The sequence below is a fragment of the Ranitomeya imitator genome, chromosome 2 (assembly GCF_032444005.1).
Source record: "Ranitomeya imitator isolate aRanImi1 chromosome 2, aRanImi1.pri, whole genome shotgun sequence".
NCBI classification, from domain to species: domain Eukaryota; kingdom Metazoa; phylum Chordata; class Amphibia; order Anura; family Dendrobatidae; genus Ranitomeya; species Ranitomeya imitator.
In genome coordinates this window covers 132,601,384-132,628,590 of record NC_091283.1, presented here as the reverse complement: position 1 = coordinate 132,628,590, position 27,207 = coordinate 132,601,384, and the positions used below count along the sequence as shown (strand labels likewise).

The following is a 27,207-nucleotide window of genomic DNA, read 5'->3' as shown; positions in this document are numbered from 1 at the left end:
TTTAGATCTGAAATGTGAATATTAATATTTCTATGAAACACATTTGTCTTTCACAGTTTGAAGGACTTCATTGTTGAATCGGATGATGATGACTTTGATTCAATATTTTCTAAAAATGGTACATCATCTAAAATTAAAAATGGTGGGTAGTGTTCAGTTATGTCTCCTAGCTGTTTTGTTAGAATTGGACCATTGTTCCGGATTATTACTATTCTCTTCGGTTCTTAGGAAAGAAGGTATCTGAGAAATCTGAGGACAGCCTCGCCTCTCTGCGGTGGGATTCTCCGGTGTTTGACAGTGACAGTGATGATTCCATAGTAATTAAAAGTACATTGCGTGACCGGCGCAGAAAAAATCACAACACAAAGCACTCCAAATCAGAGGAAACAAATTGCAAAGAAAACACCCCGAACACAAACCACTTGGGTGGACCGAAAGCAGAGATATGGCCCGCTGGACATCAGTCCAAGTTTGCTTCTACCGGGAGCTCTGATGAGGAGTTTGAATGTCTGATGGATCGCATTAAAAACCGTACGAAGACCCAAACACCTTGTTCAACCACAAATAAAATCAAGCCAAAGTTTGCAACAGGTTAGCTATTGAAATGGACAATATAAGGGAACATTCTCCTCAATTGTCTGCTGTATAATTGGCACTTTGGGCAAAAGTGCAGTTTGACTTGTCCAATGCCGAAAGGGCTTAGCTTGACCAATATACAGTGTTTGGTGGTCCTTAAATCCGTGTCATGGACTGCCACTTCAGGTCATGTTCTGGCTATAGCACAAATTTGTCTGGAATATTTCCTTCTTAAAAAAAAAAAAAATCGTAGCACATCGGACTCTACAGGAAATGTATGGGAATTTTATTTTAAAATCTTTTGGGGAGGGTGGGAGAGATCAAAGCATCGCAAAGGAGAATTTGCTTTGGTGATCATCTCTGCCCAAGGAACTGTCCTTGCATAGAAATGCTGGTAATTATAAGGACCCCTTTTATTTAACGCACTCAAAAAATATTTTGATTGGGCCCATATCGGTACACTGTAGTTGCGTTACATTTTTAGGTTGGTAAAGTTCCTTCATAAGACTAATAATTCTCTATTTATTTTTTATTAACTCGCAGTAAATTTAATTCCCCTCATTAAATAAATGCAGAAACTCATACTTACGGCAAAAGGCTGTGTTAATGCCTTCTTACATTGGTTTGTACTGTCTATTGGTATATTAAAGGGATAGTCTTATTAAATGGGTATAATTGCAAAGTGCCGGCTGTTTCAGAGGGTAGACAACAAACTGAATAAATGTGGACTGCAAGCCAAGTTTTGTATATCTTGGTCAACGACAATGGTAATGAAAGCGAAGCCTTGTGTACCAGACCTAGAGGGGCTGCGATGTCATATTATGGTGGTTTTGGACATTCCAGGGAATATATTTTCTGTATTCTCACTCGTATATATTTCTGTATCTCAACCTTGCTAGAACCAAAATTGCGATGCTTTGATCTAACGAACACTAAGGAAAGGAATCCAAGATTAGCCACAGACATTCATTCAAGTCCATATTTTTCCAAAGAGAAAGTACTGAAAGAACCAGATCGTTGTGTGGAAAAGACCCCTGCAGCGAAAATGTGAGTCTGTTAGGACCCCAAAGTGACATGCTATAGAGCTCGGCGTGTAATAAGTCTGATCGCTGCCGTACATGATTCATGTGTGCTCAGAGAAGGAATCTACTGGCTTAAAATGATCTTCTGCTGTTTTCCCAGAATGACTCCTTGTAAAGTAGAAGGCTGCTTCCTTCAAGATCTTTCCTGTGCAACATCTACATATGTGAAGACTTTCAAGCAGAAAAAGCACGAGCTGACCGTGCGACTGTACAGTCTTTACAACCAGACAATATTTGAGCAGGAGGTATAATGCAGAACCTTTGCTTATATGCACGCATGCGGAAATATCTCCAGTATGTTACAGATTAACCCCATATCTGCAGGTTAGGTGTACTGGGATGTGACGGGGTCTCTTTAAATGATATCAAGTTATCTTCACTTACACTACTTAAAAATGTCAACTAACAATCACACTTATGTTTTTTAAAAATAAAAAAAACTTTTCCTGCCACATGTCTGACTTGAGCTTGATAGTTGAGACTGCCCGTCCCTTTCTGCTGTAAGGCATAGGAGACATTGACTTGGAAAATTTACATTATAAACTTGGTCATCCACCTGACAACAATTTTTAATTATGCACCTGCCACTTGAAAGACTCCCCTCCCCAAAAGGGGTCCTGTCATCAAATAAGTTCATTTGTAGGATGTGGCGGTGTTTTCTAGTCCCTGTAGCACCTGTCTGTAGGATAGGCTACAGTGCCAAGTGTAAATTTCCATTCATCAGTGTCGTCGGCAATTATTACCGAAAACTATTTAGCTTTGCTCTCATTATGATTACTTATTAAAAAAAAACGAGGCTTCTATTGTTGAGGGTGAAACCGCCAACATTGCAAATGCAAGACAAGATGGCATTCTGCTGGTACATACACAACTTCTTATTCTGCAAGTGCAATTTTACTTTTAGAACCAGATACACCATTGTGCTGTATGGAGATCCCTAATACGGCTGACATGCTGACGCTATACCCCTTCATGTTATTAAGTATAACCTGCCTCCAGTGTGGGGTTTTTTTTGTTTTTTTTTAATCAATTTTGCATTAAATTCAAATGTTAATTGAATCTTTCTCTTCTTTAAGCTTCCAGAGAATTTAGAAATATCTTGGAATAAAAAGATGAGAAAGACAGCTGGTTACTGTGTTACAGGGCAGAAACAGCCGACGCTGGAGCGATATGCCCGAATCGAGTTATCGGAGAAGGTTTGTGACTCTGCAGGTAGGTTTCATATTGTATGCGCCTTTCCCAGATGATCTGTACCACAGTAGTTTGATTTCTTGTTAAGCAGATTTAATGAAACTTTCTGTTCTTTTTAGATAGACTCAGGGATACCTTAATCCATGAACTTTGTCATGCTGCCACTTGGCTCATTAATGGCGTAAGAGATGGGCATGGGCAGTTCTGGAAATTTTATGCTCGCAAGGCCTCCCTCATTCACCCTGAGTTACCAATGGTGAGCCGATGTCACTCGTATGAAATCAATTACAAGTTCACCTACGAATGTTCACGCTGCAAAAACACGTAAGTTGCAGGTTTGTTTGTATGTATACGTTCTTACCACAGTCTTGTATTTCTGGATTGTATGCGCATATGACATCTGTATACCTGTTATGTCTGTATCAATCTGAAATAAGAAATATAAAGGATAGGGAGGTCAGATATTCTTGTTTACCATTTCTCGGCATCCACGCTACATTTATGGCACAGCGGACAAGGAGGTTCTGCAAATTGCTGTACATGTGCGGTGATGGATCAGGTTCAGAAGCACAATATATATATATTATTCATTCTAGATCTGACACCTTGCTGTGAATCAGTGCAAACACAGTCCCTACGAACAGCCTGGATCAATCAATCAGCACAGGATAACTGTTCGAACCAAGTACAGGCGCTCGGCGCATCATGGTGGGGGAAATCATTTATATACACCTCCCACCTGGTAGGTTTCGGTCTCTCAGCCTCACTTTTTGATTGACAGCTATGGCTTTATAGAGCCAGGGAGGGATGGAGAACAAGCAGGTGGGGAGGTGTAGCTCAATATTTGGCCACCATGATACACCTAGTGCCTGTACTTGGTTTGAACAGTTATTCTGTGCTGACAGAGGCCCATAAACCCATCGCATGCCATGCTCAATAGCAACTGGGACATGTAGACTGTTGTGAGGGTGAGGAGTCTTCCTCTTTCACTCCATCAGCATGCCTGCAACATGATCAGGTGGTGGCCATAGATGTCATGGCAGCTGCAAGTCAGTTCATGACCTTTCTATCTGCCAGGCGCAGCAGGTTCTAACAGGCCTCCTGTAAGTGTAAAACTGGCAGTTCAAATGCCCTGCAATACACCGGTATTGCAGGCTATTAGTGACCACACCATAAATAAAAGAAAAAATGCAAACTCCCCCAGAAAATGTTTCACCACTTGTAAGACTTGTTTATGTAAAAACAAAGGTACACAAAACAAGCACCATACATAGAAGACGCACCTTACTTTATATATACACACACACACACACACACACACACACACACACACACACACACACACACACACACACACCCTGGAATTCAGATGTTCTAGCTCTGCGTGATGCTTTTTAGCTATACTATTTATCTGACCTTTTAACCACTATCTTAGACTTTGGCTTCACGAGCAAAGCTTTTTTTGTGTGTGTTAATACAAAGTATCCATTTCTCCTTCGCCTCATTGGGGGACACAGGACCATGGGTTATTCTGCTGTCACTAGGAGGCTGACACTAAGCTGAGACAAAAAAAGGTTAGCTCCTCCCCTGCAGTATACACCCTCATGCTGGCTTCCAGAGACCCAGTTCAAGCTTAGTGTCCGTAGGAGGCACACTGTTTTTTAATTCTACCCGGACGAAGGGGGTGACGGATTCTTTCATGGTCCGATCTCCCCCGAACCAACAACAGGCGAGCACGGGAGTTTTACCTCTCCGTATCCTCTCCTGCGACGTGGGAGCCACTGCCTGAGCTGACTTTTTTCTTTTTGGGCGACGGTTTTTTCCCTAAAAGGGTGCCGATCTCCCCTCTTTGTTCAGACGAGCACTGGTGTTTTACCTCCAGTACCCTCTTCTGCAGCCAGGCCTTTTTATTGCCGGACATCTGCCCTGTCCACCAGGTTTCACCCTCGGCTGTACAGAGGCACTAGTACCCGTGGCGTCCGTGCAGCACACCCTGCATCACCACTGCACGCGGCTGATTCAGGTGGTGGACGGTTCCTCTCCACCCCCCTTTCTGGGGCTGGTGGATGGAGGCTTCCCAACCCCTGCACCGTCCCTGTCTTTCACCCCAGACACTCCTACCTCAGCCCCTGGTGCGCTGCTCCATCAGGGTAAGTGTCTCGTGGAAAGGGGGGGGGGGTCGCCGGTTCTGCGGTTCGGAGGGCTCCCCCTTACTAGTGGCACACTTTATTCCTGGGCCCCTTTGTTGTCCCGGCCATCAGCGGGCGGGCCGAAGCCGCAAATTTAGTCCCCGGCTTCGGCCTAGCCGGCCGGGGATCTAGCGCTTCCCGATAGGCTCCGCCCCCTTTTCCGCGTCATCGCGTGGCGCCGCCCCCCGGTCCTGGCGCTTCTCGCTGTGTGCGAGATCTCTCCCCAGGTCTCGGCAGCCATCTTGGATCCTCTCTGCACGCTGCAGCTCCAGGTCTCCCAGCCGCAGCGTCCTCCACGTGCAGCGCTGTGCACGCCGGCTGTCGCCTAGTCCTCCTGCCGCCTCCCTCTAACTCTGTGGGACACAGGACCAGGGTAAGGAGACCGTCAGCTCTCTCCTGCAGCGCCGCCCTCGCTTCCTTAGGCTAGACCCTGGGTATCTGGCATTAGTGTACACCATGTCTCAGTCTGACTAAAAAATCCTCAAAGGTGCATTCGACCTTTTTTTTTTTTTCTGCGTGTACCACCTGCCAGGCTACACTTCCCCACCCTCAAAGCTCTCCCCTCTGCTCTGCCTGCGATGTCCCATGTGCCCAGGAGCCCTCCACCGCCACCGACTCCGGCGTGCCTAGTGCCCATAACCCCCACCACCCCCCCCCCCCCCCTGGAGTTGCTTCACTTTCGCAGTCCGTTGACTTTTTAGCAAATGTCATCAAATCCATTCAAAATCCTCCTGGGGAACGGGGCAATCCGTTACAGGTCCTAAGAGATCCCTCCGTAGCAAGGGAATCGTCGGCCAGCAGGGGCCGCTCTCTCCATAAAGAGGCATGGCCATCCAGAAAACGGACCCGCACTACCTCTCCTGAGCGCTCACCTCGCCACTCAGACTCTGACAGCTCCACCTCTCGCTCACCCTCTTTGGGGGCTCGCAGCGTTCACGACTCTGAACATGAGTCCGAAGTATCTTTGGACCCGGAGGCTCCGGAGTTCAGAGCTACGGTTGACTCCCTCATTGTAGCAGTCAATCACGCACTTAAGGTGGATGATGACTCTAATTCCGCTCCGGAACACGCTGTCTCTTTTACCAGAACCAAGCGTTCCCACAAAACTTTTGCCTCTCACCCAGATTTTCTGGATATAGTCAGGCGACACAGGGAGCGTCCAGATAAGCGTTTCACGGGTAAGAAGGACCTGGTATCTAAGTATCCCTTTTCAGCAGATCTCGTGAAAGACTGGACGGATCCCCCTATACTAGATCCTCCGGTCTCGCGCCTGGCTTCTAAAACGCTTCTTTCAGTCCCGGACGGCGCTTCAATTAAGAGTCCCACCGAACGCCAGCTAGACTCTCTAGCTCGCTCTGTGTACGAAGCCTCAGGCTCTTCCCTATCCCCCTCCTTCGCCGCGGCTTGGGTGGCCAAGGCAATGGTTTCCTGGGCGGATGCTCTAGCGAAATCCATTCATGAACAGGACCTCCCGTCTGAGATGGCGGACCTGGCTAAACAGATAGCCATGGCTAATGATTACGTGATGTACGCCTCCCTCGATGCAGCGAATTGTGCAGCATCGGCGGCTTCTAACGCCATCTCTATCAGAAGGGCTCTTTGGCTCAGAGAGTGGCGCAGATTCCTCCTCTAAAAAATCTCTGATCTCTCTCTCCCTTTTCAAAGTGGGCGCCTTTTCGGTGAAATGCTAGACCAGCTGATTTCCGACGCCACAGGGGGAAAGAGCAAGTTCCTTCCCCAACAGAGGCCCAAGGCGGCCTTTCAGCGCCAGCCTTACTTTCGTTTTCGGCCCTTTCGTACCAGCCCAGCCTGGTCCAATCCTACCGGTCTTTCCAGATCAGACCGATCCGCTCGCACAGACAGAGACACTCGTCCCTCCTTCAGGCCGAATCCTTCCTGGCGCGGAAAGCCGAGGCAGTCCACAACCAGAGGTTCGAGACCCCCCAGATTCCCGTCTCAATGACTCGGGAACGGCGCCAGTCGATACCACCAGAGTAGGAGGACGTCTACTCCTTTTTCAGCAAGCCTGGCTCTCCGTCATTCACGACGAATGGGTCAGGGATCTGGTATCGTCTGGCTACAAAATAGAGTTCTCCGCGCCTCCTCCAACTCGGTTTTTCCCCTCTCGTCTCCCCAGCTCGGGAGCTCAGTCTCGCGCCCTCCGTTGCGCCATTCACTCCCTCCGCCAAAGCGGGGTCATTGTTCCGGTCCCGGAGCACGAGAGGTTCAAAGGTTTCTACTCAAACCTCTTCGTCGTGCCAAAGAAGGACGGAAAAGTGCGCCCCATTTTGGATCTGAAGCTCCTGAACAAGTGCGTAAGAGTACGGCACTTCAGGATGGAATCGCTCAGATCGGTCATCTCGTCGATGGAAAGAGGGGAATTCTTGGCATCGATAGACATCAAGGATGCCTATCTTCACATTCCGATATTCCCGCCTCATCAGAGGTTCCTCCGCTTTGCCGTTCTGGAGGACCACTTCCAGTTCACGGCCTTACCCTTCGGTCTTGCCACGGCGCCCAGGGTATTTACAAAGGTCATGGCGGCTGTCATGGCCATCCTTCATTCTCGAGGAGTCGTCGTGTTACCTTACTTAGACGATCTCCTCATAAAGGGCCCGTTTTTTCAGGCCTGCGAGTCAAGCGTCCACATTACCCTGGATTCTCTTTCGCGCCTGGGCTGGTTGATCAACTTGGACAAGTCCTCTCCCGTTCCTGCCCGTCGGATCTCCTTTCTGGGAATGATCCTGGACACAGCATGGAAAGTCTACTTCTAAAGCAGATAGATGAAGCTGCAACCCATAATGAGGTCCTGGTTATGGGGGACTTTAACTACCCGGATATTAACTGGGAAACAGAAACCTGTGAAACCCATAAAGGCAACAGGTTTCTGCTAATAACCAAGAAAAATTATCTTTCACAATTGGTGCAGAATCCAACCAGAGGAGCAGCACTTTTAGACCTAATACTATCTAATAGACCTGACAGAATAACAAATCTGCAGGTGGTTGGGCATTTAGGAAATAGCGACCACAATATTGTGCAGTTTCACCTGTCTTTCACTAGGGGGACTTGTCAGGGAGTCACAAAAACATTGAACTTTAGGAAGGCAAAGTTTGAACAGCTTAGAGATGCCCTTAATCTGGTAGACTGGGACAATATCCTCAGAAATGAGAATACAGATAATAAATGGGAAATGTTTAAGAACATCCTAAATAGGCAGTGTAAGCGGTTTATACCTTGTGGGAATAAAAGGACTAGAAATAGGAAAAACCCAATGTGGCTAAACAAAGAAGTAAGACAGGCAATTAACAGTAAAAAGAAAGCATTTGCACTACTAAAGCAGGATGGCACCATTGAAGCTCTAAAAAACTATAGGGAGAAAAATACTTTATCTAAAAAACTAATTAAAGCTGCCAAAAAGGAAACAGAGAAGCACATTGCTAAGGAGAGTAAAACTAATCCCAAACTGTTCTTCAACTATATCAATAGTAAAAGAATAAAAACTGAAAATGTAGGCCCCTTAAAAAATAGTGAGGAAAGAATGGTTGTAGATGACGAGGAAAAAGCTAACATATTAAACACCTTCTTCTCCACGGTATTCACGGTGGAAAATGAAATGCTAGGTGAAATCCCAAGAAACAATGAAAACCCTATATTAAGGGTCACCAATCTAACCCAAGAAGAGGTGCGAAACCGGCTAAATAAGATTAAAATAGATAAATCTCCGGGTCCGGATGGCATACACCCACGAGTACTAAGAGAACTAAGTAATGTAATAGATAAACCATTATTTCTTATTTTTAGTGACTCTATAGCGACAGGGTCTGTTCCGCAGGACTGGCGCATAGCAAATGTGGTGCCAATATTCAAAAAGGGCTCTAAAAGTGAACCTGGAAATTATAGGCCAGTAAGTCTAACCTCTATTGTTGGTAAAATATTTGAAGGGTTTCTGAGGGATGTTATTCTGGATTATCTCAATGAGAATAACTGTTTAACTCCATATCAGCATGGGTTTATGAGAAATCGCTCCTGTCAAACCAATCTAATCAGTTTTTATGAAGAGGTAAGCTATAGACTGGACCACGGTGAGTCATTGGACGTGGTATATCTCGATTTTTCCAAAGCGTTTGATACCGTGCCGCACAAGAGGTTGGTACACAAAATGAGAATGCTTGGTCTGGGGGAAAATGTGTGTAAATGGGTTAGTAACTGGCTTAGTGATAGAAAGCAGAGGGTGGTTATAAATGGTATAGTCTCTAACTGGGTCGCTGTGACCAGTGGGGTACCGCAGGGGTCAGTATTGGGACCTGTTCTCTTCAACATATTCATTAATGATCTGGTAGAAGGTTTACACAGTAAAATATCGATATTTGCAGATGATACAAAACTATGTAAAGCAGTTAATACAAGAGAAGATAGTATTCTGCTACAGATGGATCTGGATAAGTTGGAAACTTGGGCTGAAAGGTGGCAGATGAGGTTTAACAATGATAAATGTAAGGTTATACACATGGGAAGAGGGAATCAATATCACCATTACACACTGAACGGGAAACCACTGGGTAAATCTGACAGGGAGAAGGACTTGGGGATCCTAGTTAATGATAAACTTACCTGGAGCAGCCAGTGCCAGGCAGCAGCTGCCAAGGCAAACAGGATCATGGGGTGCATTAAAAGAGGTCTGGATACACATGATGAGAGCATTATACTGCCTCTGTACAAATCCCTAGTTAGACCGCACATGGAGTACTGTGTCCAGTTTTGGGCACCGGTGCTCAGGAAGGATATAATGGAACTAGAGAGAGTACAAAGGAGGGCAACAAAATTAATAAAGGGGATGGGAGAACTACAATACCCAGATAGATTAGCGAAATTAGGATTATTTAGTCTAGAAAAAAGACGACTGAGGGGCGATCTAATAACCATGTATAAGTATATAAGGGGACAATACAAATATCTCGCTGAGGATCTGTTTATACCAAGGAAGGTGACTGGCACACGGGGGCATTCTTTGCGTCTGGAGGAGAGAAGGTTTTTCCACCAACATAGAAGAGGATTCTTTACTGTTAGGGCAGTGAGAATCTGGAATTGCTTGCCTGAGGAGGTGGTGATGGCGAACTCAGTCGAGGGGTTCAAGAGAGGCCTGGATGTCTTCCTGGAGCAGAACAATATTGTATCATACAATTATTAGGTTCTGTAGAAGGACGTAGATCTGGGTATTTATTATGATGGAATATAGGCTGAACTGGATGGACAAATGTCTTTTTTCGGCCTTACTAACTATGTTACTATGTTACTATGTTACTTCAAGGGGGCTGGTCTTGCTTCCTCGGTCCAAGAAGAAACAACCACAGCCAATATAGAGTTACCCAAGAAAGGCTACCAGGCAGAGATAAGATACACAAATGCCTTTATTATATCTAATTGGCAAGAGAAAAAATAATACTAATTATAAAATTCAAATTTCAACAATTGTGCGCACAACAGGACAATAGTAACTCATAAATAAAACAATGTGGAAGATGGTACAGGCTAACCCAATTACATAGAATCAAATATCAGGTACGTATAACCCCTAGAGAAAACCGTAAAATATATATGCCAAGGATCTATGTATGAGATATGATGTGAAAATTATATGTATATGAAACAACTATAGATATATGTGAACATATACCCTATCCACACTATAATAGGATATGTGTAAATGTGTCATAAGTCACTTGGTAAAGGATTATTGCCAGGACTGAAAATGTGTGCAAAAACTGAAAAAAGACTGCAAAAAAACATGCTATAACGTGCACATCGAAGGCCGTGATCTACTACGCAGTATGCCCATGTTCATTAATTTATGTGGGCATGACGACCAGACAATTTAAGGTGTGGGTCAGAGAACACGTGCGTGGAATACAAACTGCACAAGATGTAGAGGATATATCGGAACTAAAGACACTTCCGAAACATTTTAAAATTCACCACAACTGCGATCCATCTGGTTTAAAATTTATAGGAATTGATACTAGATGAGCGAGGTGGTGAAATTGGAATACCACTTGCCAAGATGGAGACCAAGTGGATTTGGACCTTGGATACGGTGTCACCTAAGGCAGTGATTTTCAACCTTTTTTGAGCCGCGGCACACTTTTTATACTTAAAAAATCCTGGGGCACACCACCAACCAAAATGGCACAAAATGGTGCGTCCAGGTTTGAGATGAAAGTCTGCAGTCATTCTATGTGACTGCAGGCTTCTGAATTCTCACAGCGCAAGCACTGCACACTTTTAGGATTCTCCCTTGCCGGTGGCCAGAGTGGACGGTCATGACAGCACAAGTATGTGATTTGGATACTTCTGGCCACATTCTAACTAGACGTGTCCGGCCTCAGTCAATTCATTTTCATTGAATCAGGCCACACATGTCTAGTCAGCACGTGACCACATGTATGTAAATCACCAACATCAGAGAATTATGATAGCAGTGTGCACAGTGAGAATTCAGAAGTCTGCAGTCACATAGTATGACTGCAGACTCCTCACAACCTTGGACATCCCCTTTAATGTTCCTAACATAAATAAAAATATGAGAATTAGTATCACAAAAAAAACACATTTACATCCAGGTACCTGATAGATGACGTTGTTTGTGGAGTCGCCTCTTTCTTTTCATCTTCACCTTGTCCAGATGCCATGATGACTCTTCTCATCCACCGGCAGAGCTCGTTTCTGCAGACTTCCATTTTCTCCTGTCTTCTGCAGCACATCCCGACACAACACCCTTAAAGATAGCAGTGTTATTATAATGCTCCGGAATAAAAATATCTGCCCTAGGCTGAGCCCCTGAGTGTTGTGAATTCTGTGGCAGAGCTCCCTCCTGTGGTCACAAGTGGTACTTCGGCTGATTCTCTCTGTGAGCTTCTGTTGGTGGAGGGAAGTGGTACTGCGGCTTCTGAGTTTCCTCCCTCAGGTGATCTGGTGAGGTCGTTAGGTGCTTCTCTACTTAACTCCACCTAATGCTTTGAACCTGGCTTCCTGTCAATGTTCCAGTGTTGGACTTGTTTTTCCCTGGATCATTCCTGTGGCCTGCTGCTCTGCATAGCTAAGTTCTTCTTTGCTATTTGTTTGCTATTTTTTTCTGTCCAGCTTGTCTAATTGTTTTGCTGGAAGCTCTGGGACGCAAAGGGTGTACCTCCGTGCCGTTAGTTCGGTACGGAGGGTCTTTTTGCCCCCTTTGCGTGGTTTCCTTTAGGGTTTTGTGTAGACCGCAAAGTTATCTTTCCTATCCTCGCTCTGTTAAGAAAGTCGGGCCTCACTTTGCTGAATCTATTTCATCCCTACGTTTGTCTTTTCATCTTACTCAGTCATTATATGTGGGGGGCTGCCTTTTCCTTTGGGGTATTTCTCTGAGGCAAGGTAGGCTTATTTTCTATCTTCAGGCTAGTTAGTTTCTCAGGCTGTGCCGAGTTGCATAGGCAGAGTTAGGCGCAATCCACGGCTGCCTCTAGTGTTTGGAGAGGATTAGGGATTGCGGTCTGCCGAGTTCCCACGTCTCAGAGCTCGTTCTATGATTTTGGGTTATTGTCAGATCACTGTATGTGCTCTGACCGCTATGTCCATTGTGGTACTGAATTGCCTATCATAACACCTGAGTAAATAATTGCCCCTCACTTTATTCCCAGCACATAATATGACCCTCACTATCCCTCTTATGGTACATGCCATCCACACTACCCTCTCTCTTTTCCATACTTCACACTGCCTTCTCATACTGTGTCCCTCCTAGAGAGCCCAGTCTCTCTACTGTGCCCCTTCATTACACTCCTCCTACTTGGCATACTGTCTCCTCCTGGCTGTTACCCTCACACTACTCAGTATCTATTCTGTATCCACTCACACTTTCATCCCCCCATACTGTCTGCACACATTTCTAATAGCCTCCTCATGTACATCGCCCCCCTGCTAACATACCTCTTTGCTCTCTCCATATTTCCTCCTCACACATTCCCCCGACTCCCCATACTGTCCTCACACATCCCATCACCGTTGCTCCCAATACTGTCAGCACACATTTTTCCCCTCGCTACTGTCCACCCCCATCTCCCACTCACCCCCACAGAATATATCCACTCCCCTTCCGATAGAATAAATCCATCCCCTTCCACACAGAATAAATGCACCCTGCCCCACACATGCTAAATAAATTCCAGCCCCCCCACACATGCTAAATAAATTCCAGCCCCCCCACGTACACACTGAATAAATCCCCCCCACACACACTGAATAAATCCCCCCCACACACACTGAATAAATCCCCCCCACACACACTGAATAAATCCCCCCCACACACACTGAATAAATCCCCCCCACACACACTGAATAAATCCCCCCCACACACACTGAATAACCCCCCCCCACACACACTGAATAACCCCCCCCCCACACACACACACACACACACACTGAATAAACCCCCCCACACACACTGAATAAATCCCCACACACACACTGAATAAATCCCCCCACACACACTGAATAAATCCCCCCCACACACTGAATAAATCCCCCCCCCACACTTAATGAATCCCCCCACACACACTGAATCTCCCCAACACACTTATTAAATCCCACACACACTTAATAAATACCCCCACACACACTGAATATATCCCACCCACTGAATAAATCCCCCCCCCCCAACACACTGATTAAATCCTGACTCCCCCAAACACTGAATAAACATTCCCCATAAACCCGCCCCACGCTGAATCTTCGTTGTCTTCAGCTCCACAACTACAGGAGCACTTACCACCAAGTCTCTTCTTTCTCCTGCGCGCCGGATAGTGACGTCAGCAGCGTGATCACATGTCTATGAGTACAATTGATCTCCGGGAGTCGGCGCGCTGCAGCTTCTCTGTGCCGGCTGTCAGCTTGACAGTCGGCACAGAGAACAGCTGACTCCCAGTGCGGGGGCGGCAGAATGCAGCCGCCGGGGGAGACGCGTTCCCCGCGGCACACCCGACCATGTGTCGCGGCACACTAGTGTGCCGCGGAACACTGGTTGAAAATCACTGACCTAAGGGACTGAATGAGAACTTGAGCTTTGTTCCATTTTTATAAATTTTCTTGAATATTCTATAAATTTTATGGAATACTCTTTTGTCAGGTTTTAACCATTGTCCATTTTATAAATATGTATTTATTTAATTAATTTTTTCTTAATTTTTTTCTTAGTTAGTTCTTAATTATGGATACCACCAGTGTACACATAAAAATTTATATGCGCATGTGCACGTAGTGACACATATGCATATATAAAGATTTTAACATTTGCCAATTAGATATAATAAAGGCATTTGTGTATCTTATCTCTGCCTGGTAGCCTTTCTTGGGTAACTCGATATTGGCTGTGGTTGTTTCTTCCTGGATCACTAGTGGTTTCCACACTCCTTCTCCACAGTACGCTAGTCACTGGCACAAAAATATACTTTTTATGCGATCTTATTAATTATTGGTATACAGTGATTGGTACATCTGTGGTTGTTGTCTAATTCCTCGGTCCAAGGCCCAAGCGCTTCAGCAGGGAGCCGGAACGCTCTGCCATCCTCGCCCGCGAACCATTCGGTTCGCCATGAAGATTCTGGGAAAGATGGTTGCAGCAATCGAAGCGGTTCCTTTCGCTCAACTCCATCTCCGCCCCTTGCAACAGGCTTTGCTGGGCAACTGGGACAGGAGTCTTCCATCTCTCGACCGCCCTTGCCCCCTGTCCCCGCGGGTCAGACAATCTCTCGTATAGTGGACCCTGGGTCAATCTCTTCTCCAGGGGAAGTCCTTCCTCCCGATCCGCTGGTTAGTGGTAACTACCGACGCCAGTCTTCTCGGCTGGGGGGCGGTGTTTCTTCACCACTCCGCCCAGGGCCGTTGGACAGTTCGGGAATCCAGGCTCCCCATCAACATCCTGGAGATTCGTGCTATCAGACTTGCTCTGAGTCGCTTTCACACCCTGCTCGCGGGTCACCCAATACGAGTCCAATCTGACAACGTCACGGCGGTGGCTTACATCAACCACCAGGGGGGTACCCGCAGCAGGGCAGCGATGCAGGAAGTCTCTCACATCCTTTGTTGGGCCGAAACCAACCATTCCATCATCTCTGCGGTGCACATTCCGGGAGTCGAGAACTGGGCGGCGGACTTCCTGAGCCGCCAGGGCCTTGCCTCGGGGGAGTGGGAACTCCACCCAGAGGTCTTTCGACAGATCTGTCTTCGCTGGGGGACCCCGGACGTGGATCTGATGGCGTCCAGATTGAACGCCAAGGTCCACAACTTCATTGCTCGCTCTCGGGATCCCCAGGCCATAGGAGTAGACGCGCTGATTTCTCCGTGGCATCCGTTTCAACTCCCATACGTGTTCCCTCCTCTCCCCTTACTGCCGAAGGTGATCCGGAAAATCAAGACGGAGGGAGTTCCGGTCATTCTGGTCGCCCCAGACTGGCCACGCTGCGCTTTGTACGCGGAACTCGTTCAGCTCGTAACCGACGTTCCCTGGCGGTTACCAGACCGCCCAGACCTACTCCGCCAAGGTCCGATCTGCCACCAGAGCTCAGGGGCCCTACGTTTAACGGCGTGGCTGTTGAAACCTGGATTCTAACTCGTGCCGGTTTCTCTCAGCAGGTCATTCCCACCATGTTAAGTGCTCGAAAGGCGTCTTCCGCCTCCATTTACCACCGCGTCTGGAAAACCTTCTTTTCATGGTGCAGGCTCCGAGGGCACCCTCCGCTCGTTTTCTCTATCCCTTGCATCTTGAATTTCCTTCAGTCCGGTCTGGACTCCGGATTGGCACTGAGTTCCCTCAAAGGCCAGATCTCAGCGTTATCCGTGCTGTTCCAGCGCAGGATCGCCACCAACCTTCAAGTCAAGACCTTCATTCAGGGAGTCTCCCATGTGGTTCCTCCTTATAGGATGCCGTTAGAAACCTGGGATCTCAACTTGGTCCTGGGGGTTCTTCAGGAGCCTCCGTTCGAACCCCTTCAAGACGTTCCGCTCTCTGTCCTCTCATGGAAGGTTGCCTGGTAGCGGTGACGTCCATCAGAAGGGTTTCAGAGCTCGCCGCTTTGTCCTGCCGGGCACCGTTCCTGGCCTTTCATCAGGACAAAGTGGTCCTACGCCCTTCCCCGGCGTTTCTTCCGAAGGTGGTCTCATCTTTTCATCTTAACGAGGACATCATCCTTCCCTCTTTTTGCCCGCAGCCCAAGCATAGGGTCGAGAAGGCTCTCCGTACTCTGGACGTGGTACGGGCCCTCAGGAGGTACATTTCCAGAACGGCTCATTTCAGAAAATCGGACGCCCTTTTCGTGCTCCTGGAGGGTCACAGAAAGGGTTTGGCTGCGTCTAAATCCACGATAGCCAGATGGATCCGATCTGCTATCCAGGAATCCTATCGGGTCAGGGGCAGTCCTATCCCGGCGGGGATTAGAGCTCACTCCACTCGGTCGATGGGTGCTTCCTGGGCCATCCGGCACCAGGCAACAGCGGAGCAGGTTTGCAAGGCCGCAACGTGGTCCAGCCTGCATACCTTCACAAAGCATTACAATGTCCACATCCATTCCTCTGCGGATGCGGCCCTTGGCAGGCGTATCCTGCAAGCGGCCGTTGCGCATTTGTAGTCAGATGGTACACGGAGTTATTTGGTTGTTTTGTTTCCCTCCCAGGGACTGCTTTGGGACGTCCCATGGTCCTGTGTCCCCCAATGAGGCGAAGGAGAAATAGGGATTTTTGTGTGTACTCACCGTAAAATCCTTTTCTCCGAGCCACTCATTGGGGAACACAGCACCCACCCTGGTTGCCTTACGGCTCGTTACCTTTTTTGGTCTTTGACTCTTTGTTTGACATGTTATATGCTAATGTTACTTGATATATTGTTGTTATTATCCTACTGCTTTTGCACTGAACTGGGTCTCTGGAAGCCAGCATGAGGGTGTATACTGCAGGGGAGGAGCTAACCTTTTTTTGTCTCAGCTTAGTGTCAGCCTCCTAGTGACAGCAGCATAACCCATGGTCCTGTGTCCCCCAATGAGTGGCTCGGAGAAAAGGATTTTACGGTGAGTACACACAAAAATCCCTATTTTCTGTATCTGTCAGGTAAATCAAAACCTGGCTTTGATGGGAAAGTGCCAAAGGAATTATTCAAGTTTAAAAAAAAAAAAAAAACTGTATGGTCTGACACTTCTGGATACAGAGGCTTGAACACTTCTTTTTTTTTTTTTTTTTTTTACACACAGCTACATTTCACAAACTGAATCTACCTATTAAAGGGGTTGTCCAGGTTTGGGCCAGGCGTTTACAGTCAATATCAATAGACCACATGTTTGAGAGTTGCTTTCACATGCCGAGTGGACATCCGGCTTCTCTAAATTTGCTTCAATTGAGAGAATCCCAACAAGTCCAGTCATCACTTGAATACTGTAAGAAAGTCTTTACTGACAGCTGAAACAGCCGGGAAGGCACTGTAGGCAGTTTTTCTCTTTAAGACGATGCTGAAGTTTATTCAGAGATGCGCAACAGAACAGTTCATGGAAGTCAGTGAGACAAAGCACGCGGACACTCGCAGGGATCCATACAAGTAAAGTAACGCTAGGATATCTGGCGGTGGTCTGGCCATGATCTGGTAGTGGTGTGGCCTGGCGGTAGACTGGCGATATTGTGACCCCGAACAAGTATTGGGGTCTTTTTATATATGTTTAAGCAAACAAACTACATATTGTGACAAAGGGCGTATACATGATAACCTCAAACTGCAGAGGAAGATGTTTTAGAACAATGACACATGACAACATTAATGAACACTTCTCAAACTACATAAGAACCATAACTATCCATATTCCTGTTAGCTACTGTCGTTAATCCGATCACTATTCTTAGCCTAGTCACAACTCTTGATATATTGACAACTCTTGGTTCTGGTTTCTATCTTAATTCAACTAATTATATGGTAGTGAATAGTATATAACACTTATTAACTATCACAGTGACCTGCAGCTGTTCCAATTAGTCTCCATGGGCTCCATCCATACTTACTAATGGCACTGAGGTCATTTTATACCTCTATTCCAGTGAGAGCCTCGGCTCCTTTAGCAAAGTTAGTTGATATGATATTGTCCAAGATGGCTGCTAGCCATAACTGTTTTATTAGCAAGAAATGCAAAAAAAGGTTCATATCCTAATGAAATCAATGTCCACAGTTACTAGCCTCCCTAAATCTGACATTTCCCTCTCCGTGGGTGGCACCATAATAACGCCTAAGCAGCAGGCACGCTGTCTGGGTGTTATGTTTGACTCTGATCTCTCCTTCACCTCCCACATACAATCTCTTGCCCGCTCGTGCCGCCTATACCTAAAGAACATCTCTAGAATCCGCCCTTTTCTCACCATGGAGACAACAAAAACTCTCACTGTCGCCCTAATCCACTCCCGCCTGGACTACTGCAACTCTCTATTAATTGGCCTCCCCCTCACGCGACTTTCCCCTCTCCAGTCTATCCTTAATGCAGCAGCCAGGGTTGTCCATCTGGCTAATCGTTACTCGGACGTGTCCGCTCTTCGCCAGTCATTACACTGGCTGCCCATTCATTACAGCAGTGATTTTCAACCTTTTTTGAGCCGCGGCACACTTTTTATACTTAAAAAATCCCAGGGCACACCACCAACCAAAATGGCACAAAATGGTGCGTCCAGGTTTGAGATGAAAGTCTGCAGTCATTCTATGTGACTGCAGGCTTCTGAATTCTCACAGCGCAAGCACTGCACACTTTTAGGATTCTCCCTTGCCGGTGGCCAGAGTGGACGGTCATGACAGCACAAGTATGTGATTTGGATACTTCTGGCCACATTCTAACTAGACGTGTCCGGCCTCAGTCAATTCATTTTCATTGAATCAGGCCACACATGTCTAGTCAGCACGTGACCACATGTATGTAAATCACCAACATCAGAGAATTATGATAGCAGTGTGCACAGTGAGAATTCAGAAGTCTGCAGTCACATAGTATGACTGCAGACTCCTCACAACCTTGGACATCCCCTTTAATGTTCCTAACATAAATAAAAATATGAGAATTAGTATCACAAAAAAAACACATTTACATCCAGGTACCTGATAGATGACGACGTTTGTGGAGTCGCCTCTTTCTTTTCATCTTCACCTTGTCCAGATGCCATGATGACTCTTCTCATCCACCGGCAGAGCTCGTTTCTGCAGACTTCCATCTTCTCCTGTCTTCTGCAGCACATCCCGACACAACACCCTTAAAGATAGCAGTGTTATTATAATGCTCCGGAATAAAAATATCTGCCCTAGGCTGAGCCCCTGAGTAAATAATTGCCCCTCACTTTATTCCCAGCACATATGATCCTCACTGTCCCTCTTATGGTACATGCCATCCACACTGCCCTCTCTCTTTTCCATACTTCACACTGCCTTCTCATACTGTGTCCCTCATAGACAGCCCAGTCTCTCTACTGTGCCCCTTCATTACACTCCTCCTACTTGGCATACTGTCTCCTCCTGGCTGTTACCCTCACACTACTCAGTATCTATTCTGTATCCACTCACACTTTCATCCCCCCATACTGTCTGCACACATTTCTAATAGCCTCCTCATGTACATCCCCCCCCTGCTAACATACCTCTTTGCTCTCTCCATATTTCCTCCTCACACATTCCCCCGACTCCCCATACTGTCCTCACACATCCCATCACCGTTGCTCCCAATACTGTCAGCACACATTTTTCCCCTCGCTACTGTCCACCCCCATCTCCCACTCACCCCCACAGAATATATCCACTCCCCTTCCGATAGAATAAATCCATCCCCTTCCACACAGAATAAATGCACCCTGCCCCACACATCCTAAATAAATTCCAGCCCCCCCACACATGCTAAATAAATTCCAGCCCCCCCACGTACACACTGAATAAATCCCCCCCACACACACTGAATAAATCCCCCCCACACACACACTGAATAAATCCCCCCCACACACACACACTGAATAAATCCCCCCCACACACACTGAATAACCCCCCCACACACACTGAATAACCCCCCACACACACTGAATAAACCCCCACACACACTAAATAAATCTCCCCCACACACACTGAATAAATCCCCCCCCACACTGAATAAATCCCCCCACACACACTGAATCTCCCCAACACACTTAATAAATCCCACACACACTTAATAAATACCCCCACACACACTGAATATATCCCACCCACTGAATAAATCCCCCCCCCCCCCAACACACTGATTAAATCCTGACTCCCCCAAACACTGAATAAGGGTATGTTCACACGTTCCTGATTTCCATCCTTTTTTTTTTTTCAGGACTGCAGGTCTTTGCAGAAAACGCAGGTCCTTTTTTTGGTGCTTTTTTGGTCCTTTTTTGATGCGTTTTTTGATCCTTTTTTTTATCCTTTTTTTTATGCAGTTTTCTATGCAGAGTCTGTGTGTTTTCTAGGAAGTTTTTTAGGGTTAAAATGGCTGAAAATGCCCTAACCCTACCCCTAACCCTATTCTAACCTTAGTGGAAAAAAAAAAATTCTTAATTTTTTTATTGTCCCTACCTATGGGGGTGACAAAGGGGGGGGGGGGTGTCATTTACTATTTTTTTATTATTTTGATCACTGAGAGAGGTTATATCTCAGTGATCAAAATGCACTTTGGAACTAATCTGCCGGCCGGCAGATACGGCGGGCGCACTGCGCATGCTCCCGCCATTTTGCAAGATGGCGGCGCCCAGGGAGAAGACGGCCGGACGGACACCGGGAGGCCGGGTAAGTATAAGGGGGGGAGATTAGGGCACGGGGGGCATCGAAGCACGGGGAGGGGGGCATCGGAGCATGGGGGGGTGGGATCGGGGCAGCCACACTCCGCCCACGCACTTCCGCCCGCTTCCCCGCACTTCCTGCTGCAGCGGTTCTGCAGCACAAACCGCAATAAAACCCGCAGATATATTTTTGATCTGCGGGTTTTACTGCGGGTTTGACCTCACAATGGAGGTCTATGGGTGCAGAACCGCTGCGGCTCCGAAAAAAGAAGTGACATGGTACTTCTTTTTTCCCGCAGCTATTCAGTTCGGCTTTTTTTCCCGATTCCTGCATCATGTGCACAGTGGGTCCTGTTTTCCATAGGGTACATTGTACTGTACCCTGCATGGAAAACAGCTGCGGAACCGCAGCGGCAAAAACGCTGCGGTTCCGCAGTAAAAAACGCACTGTGTGAACATGGCCTAAACATTCCCCATAAACCCGCCCCACGCTGAATCTTCGTTGTCTTCAGCTCCACAACTACAGGAGCACTTACCACTAAGTCTCTTCTTTCTCCTGCGCGCCGGATAGTGACGTCAGTAGCGTGATCACATGACTTGATCACGCTGCTGGCGTCTCTCTGACCCAGCGGTCAGAGCCTCAATTGTACTCGCAGCTGGTAGATGTCTATGAGTACAATTGATCTCCGGGAGCCGGCGCGCTGCAGCTTCTCTGTGCCGGCTGTCAGCTTGACAGTCGGCACAGAGAACAGCTGACTCCCAGTGCGGGGGCGGCAGAATGCAGCCGCCGGGGGAGACACATTCCCCGCGGCACATCCGACCATGTGTCGCGGCACACTAATGTGCCGCGGAACACTGGTTGAAAATCACTGCATTACAGGATACAATTCAAAGTACTTGTTCTCACCCACAAAGCTCTCCACAGTGCGGCACCCCCTTACATCTCCTCCCTCATTTCTATCGGCCTAGCCGACCGCTGCGCTCTGCAAATGACTTTCTACTAACCTCTGCACTAATCCGTACCTCCCACTCCCGACTCCAAGACTTCTCCCGTGCTGCGCCAATCCTTTGGAATGCTCTACCCCAAGATATTAGGACCATCCACAACTTGCATAGTTTTAGGCGCTCGCTCAAAACTCATTTGTTCAGAGCGGCCTATCACGTTCCTTAATCAGTCATTTTATGTTTGTGTGTGTGTGTAGCCCATTCACTATCTCCATCTACCCCCCACCCCCTGAAGATGGCTGGACCATCATTGTAAATACATCATTGTAAATACACACCTGTACTTTGTATCTCCCCCATTTCATTGTAGATTGTAAGCTCTCACGAGCAGGGTCGTCTTATTTTGCTTTATTACTGTATTGTTAACATTGTTACCTATGACTGTTGTGTTTGAAACTGTAAAGCGCTGCGGAATATGTTGGCGCTATATAAATAAAGATTATTATTATTATTATTGTGGGTGAGGACTAGCCGTGTATGTCCTGGTTTTTATGACAATATAGGTGTCGGGTTGCTGAGAAGTTGAACAACTACTAACCAATGATCTCCATCTCCTCATAGAATTGGACGGCATTCAAAGTCTCTAGACACCGAGAAGTTTGTCTGTGCTTCGTGTAAGGGTAAACTTGTCCTACAGCCAACCAACCGCAAAGACGGAACCCCCTCTGGTAATCAGCTTACTCCATTTGCCAAATTTGTTAAAGAGAATTATGGGTCTGCAAAGAAAGAACATGCTGGGATGAGCCATGCAGAAGTGATGCGGAAACTCAGTGCCGATTTTTCCACCAAGGCGAAAATTTTCAGTTAATTTTATGGTGAATGTGAATCTGTTCACATGTGAAACGCCATCGTAATGAGAAAATGTCAATCTAATTAGATTAATCTAACAGATCGAATCATTTGAGAGTTGGGCAAATTTGCTCTCTAAGATCTGAGAGTCTGTAGCTTCACTGTTCCTCTATATGTCTATTTTTGTATACATTTAATAAAATATTTTTTTAGAAGACGTGTCTTTCTATATCCTGATAAATTTGACCAAAACTGTGGGCGATGGACCTAAATTGTATAAGAGTGGTTTATGACTGTAGTGCAGTTTAGAATTCTTGTATTCAATGCCTGCATATATCTTGGCGAATACATAAAAAAAAAAGTGTTTGACGAACTGCCGATTTTACACATTTTCCGACCTACAAAGAATAGAGGTCAGCAATTCTTTTCATAGGTACACTTCAGCTGTAAGAGAATCTAAACATAAAAAACCTAAAACTCCCAGACTATGATTATTAAATGATTAAATTTGATTTTATTGCATGAAATAAATAAAGGGAATCTGTCACCTCATTTTGGCCCATAAACTGCGGCCACTACGATCAGAGGCTTCAATGACCTGAAGTGAGTTGGGACCACAGTCTCAAACAATACCATTGGTAACACACTACTCCATCATGGATTAAAATCTTGCAGGGCAGGCAAATTCCTCCTGCTCACGCCAGCACGTGTCCAGGCCAATTTTAAGTTCGCTAATGATCATTTGGATGATCAGGAAGAGGCAAGGGAGAAGCCCATGTGGTCAGATAAGGCCAAAATGGAACTTTTTAGTATCAGCACCACTCATCGTGTTTAGAGGAAGGAGTAGTACAACCCAAAACACCTTCCCAACCTTTAAGCATGGTTGGGGAAACCTCATACTTTGGGGGGTGCTTTTCTGCAAAGGGGACAGGAGGACTGCATGGTATTGAAGGGAGGATGGATGAGGCATGTATCGTGAGATTTTGGTCAACAACCTACTTCCCTTAGTAAGAGCATTGAACATGGGTCGTGGTTGGGTCTTCCAGCATGACAAAGACCTGAAACACATAGCCAAGGCATCTAAGGAGTGGCTACATAAGAAGCATTTTAAGGTCGTGGAGTGTTATAGCCAGTCTCCAGACCTGAACCGAATAAAAAAAAAAAAAAAAAAGTTCTGTTTTTCAAATGTATGGAAACAAGTACAGAGAGCGCGAATTCTGTGTTAGTTGAGTACTTTTCACTTTTGCTCATGTGGTGTCAAACAGCACTTCCAGAAAAACTATGCCTTGGACTGGGGTCAGAGATGGCTTTGCGGTGTTGATCCAGCCCAGATATGAGATTGTCCAGAGTGATCTGTAGACTCTCGTGGCATACTGGGGGGATGTTGTCTAGATAGGAGGCGACGAGAATGCCTTTACTGCAAAGAATGGTCATAACCGTTGCCATTACCTTTGTCAATACTCTGGGGATTGGGGCTAGGCCAAACGGCAGTGCCATGAAATGAAAGTGGGATTCTTGGATTGCAAAGAAGAGGAATCTCTGGTAGTGAGAGAAAATGTGCAGATAGGTATCCTGAATATCCACCAAGCATACAAATTCCTCTGGTTCCATGGAAGCCAGGATTGAATAGAAACCCAAAAAGCATTCTGGTGAATGAACGTAATCGATGACACTAGCCCTGGAAAGCAAGTTGCTAGCCTTTAAAAACTCGAAGTCTGGTGTGCGAGAGTCTAAAAAAACAATAAGAATTTTCTACACTCCCTATCTTGTAACTGTAGGAGACTATTTCCCGTACCCAGACGTCCTCAACTACAGCGAGCCATTTGCCCCGAAATAGGAGATGGCCGCCCACCCTGAGAGTCTTCTCAGGTGGGAATGACCCAAGCAGGGAAGGTAGGCCTGTTAGGGGCTTTTTGGATGCTAAGTCTGGGTTCCATGCCTTCAGTCATGTGACCCTGTGGGTAGTGATGATGTCGGCTGCCAGGACTGAACAGGTGGCTGCATCAAGGGAAGCCGTCAGGAGGTACTTGCCTGTTTGACCGATTTGGTTCAGTGGAAAGAGAAAGAATACCCTGGCAAAGATTTTTCGCCTAGGCCAAAACTGAATGTGGCCACCCACATAGCAGCGATTGACGAGCCCTTAACCTCGAAGGTTGATGTAGCAAACTTTTGGTGTCATAGGGCTCCTTTTAAGGAGGAACTGTCAAAGGGAGAATGGTCGTGGAAAGCCGGGAGATCGGGTGGGATTCACCATGGGAGACTACCCATTTCTGAAGCAGGTCTACAAAAGGATACAGGGTGTTCATGCATTTTCTTTTCTGGAACCGCTTGTCCCGGTGCTCCCATTCCTTAGTGAAGATTCTGTTGATCTCGTGATTGGCAAAACTACAGCGAGGGCACTTCATCCTTCTGAAGGATACAGTCTGTTCCGAGGGAGACGTCTCTGCATCCTTTATGTTAAGGGTCTGATTAACAGCTAGAATCGTACTATTCATCATGTCGTAGTTTAGTTATCTGTTCGGAGTCTAGATCAGAATCTGACTCAGAATGTGGATCTGACTTCTGCGCCACTGGAGTGTCGGAACAAGGGGAGATTGAAAGAGACAGGATCCTGGAGGACGATGATGGGGAGCTGGACTATCTGCTGGAATGGGCACTTTTTTTTTTTGAGCTCTTGCAAGGGGTCTCCTAATGGGTATGGGAGACAGGATTATCCGAAACGCCTGGGGATGCTAACCGGGGTCCCGTAGCAGAGACAGGATTGGGTAGCTGTTCTAGGACCGAGACCAAAGTGTGGGATACTTTGGTTAGGTCAGCTACTGACTGGGAGAGAGATGTGGCCCACTTGGGGGTGGGGGACGCACACTTGTGGGGGGCTCCTGGAGTGGCATATTGGATGTATTGTATTTTTGGCAGAGAGACATGGTCTGACCAGAGTTAAACTTTCTATTACAGGAGGAGAACATGAAGTATAGGACAATAGGGGGAGGATGGGTGTGAGACTCCCTGAGCTTAGGCATAGAGAGGTGAGGTTCCAAGGTGAGGTTGCTGATGAGAGCTGTCACTCAGGGGCAGAGCTTACTCAGAACTGGGATCCTGGTTGAGATATGGAGAGCTAAGCCTGCAGTGCTCGTGAGATCTGGAGGGCTGAGTCTGCGGTGAGGCATGAGGAAGGTGCTGCACTGGAGAGAGCATAGAGATTGTGCCGGGGAGGAGGGGTGGAGCCTGAAAACTAGCCAGATTTCCCGTTTGAGTCCGGAAGGGTAGGCGGCGTCAGAAGAACGCACACAGTATGCCCGCGCGATGGGAGGAAGTGACATTCTGATTGGTGGTGGTGGGCATGGCCAGGCGGAAGGGCTGGTGCGTTTGATTGGCTGAACTGTTGGAACTGTGGCCCAGCCCTTTGGAAGTCCTATGTCGGAGCTGGGGACTAAATTTGTACTTGTAGGCCGCAGTGGAATGTGGGGAGCGTGGAGATCTTCGCTTACAATGAGGGAAGGAGAATTTGTGCCTGGTACACATGTTATAATAGGGCAAGACTAAATATTAACTCTCCCTAGAAATTTTTTTTTTTTCCTAAATGGAGCCCCCTTCACTGCCATGTAGAAACCTATCCTGAAAATCCCGAATCCTTCGCAGACCGGTGATGGAAGGCAGATCTCAAAAGACTTGCATGCAGACCTCAGGACGGCTGTAATCAAGGGAAGGGACCTGGGCACAGACATTCAGGCGTCTGGAAGTTTTAGGCTACTTTTATACTGGCGTTTTTTGCCAGACGTCGCAATGCGTCGTTTATGGCAAAAAACGCATCCTGCAAAGTTGTTTGCAGGATGCGTTTTTGCCCCATAGATTAACATTAGCGACGCTTTGCCACACGTCGCAACCGTCGTGCGACGGTTGCGCCGTGTTGTGGCGGACCGCCGGGAGCAAAAAAGTTACATGTAACATTTTTTGCTCCTGACGGACCGCTTTTTCCGACCGCGCATGCGCGGCCGGAACTCCGCCCCCACCTCCCCGCACCTCACAATGGGGCAGCGGATGCGCCGGAGAAATGCATCCCCTGCACCCGTTGTGCAGTGCGTTAAACGCTAGCGTCGGAATCTGCCCGACGCATTGCGACGGGGAGATTCCGACGCTAGTGTGAAAGTAGCCTTACTCTCCAGTTCTGGCAGGCGAGCTGGCCGGGGTGTAGTGACAAGGACTGTCTGCCTGTGCTCAATCTAGTTCAACCCATAGCCTAACCTAACATGCCCTAACATTGATCCAGAGGAAGGCAAAAAAAAAACCGATGTGGCAAAGAGTAAGCTCCACATAGGGTAAAAAAAATTCCTTCCCGACTCCATATACGGCAATCAGACTAGTTCCCTGGATCAAGCCCTATCAAGGAATCTAGCATATATACCCTGTAACATTATACTTTACAAGAAAGGTATCCAGTCCCCTCTTAAATTTAAGTAATGAATCACTTATTACAACATCATACGGCAGAGAGTTCCATAGTCTCACTGCTCGTACAGTAAAGAATCCGCGTCTGTTATTATGCTTAAACC

At 46.9% G+C, this 27,207-nt stretch overlaps 1 protein-coding gene across 1 annotated transcript in view; it reads left to right on the top strand.

The window, feature by feature from the left end:
* GCNA (germ cell nuclear acidic peptidase) overlaps positions 1 to 22,870 on the top strand; it is a 39,465-nt gene extending 16,595 nt beyond the window's left edge. The window contains exons 6-12 of the mRNA XM_069747255.1: positions 57 to 142; positions 229 to 591; positions 1,476 to 1,623; positions 1,759 to 1,903; positions 2,735 to 2,870; positions 2,969 to 3,173; positions 22,430 to 22,870. Of these exons, the coding sequence (XP_069603356.1) occupies positions 57 to 142; positions 229 to 591; positions 1,476 to 1,623; positions 1,759 to 1,903; positions 2,735 to 2,870; positions 2,969 to 3,173; positions 22,430 to 22,676 (1,330 nt within the window). The 3' untranslated portion in view covers positions 22,677 to 22,870. The remainder of the gene's footprint in view (positions 1 to 56; positions 143 to 228; positions 592 to 1,475; positions 1,624 to 1,758; positions 1,904 to 2,734; positions 2,871 to 2,968; positions 3,174 to 22,429) is intronic.
* Positions 22,871 to 27,207: the final 4,337 nt, after the last annotated feature.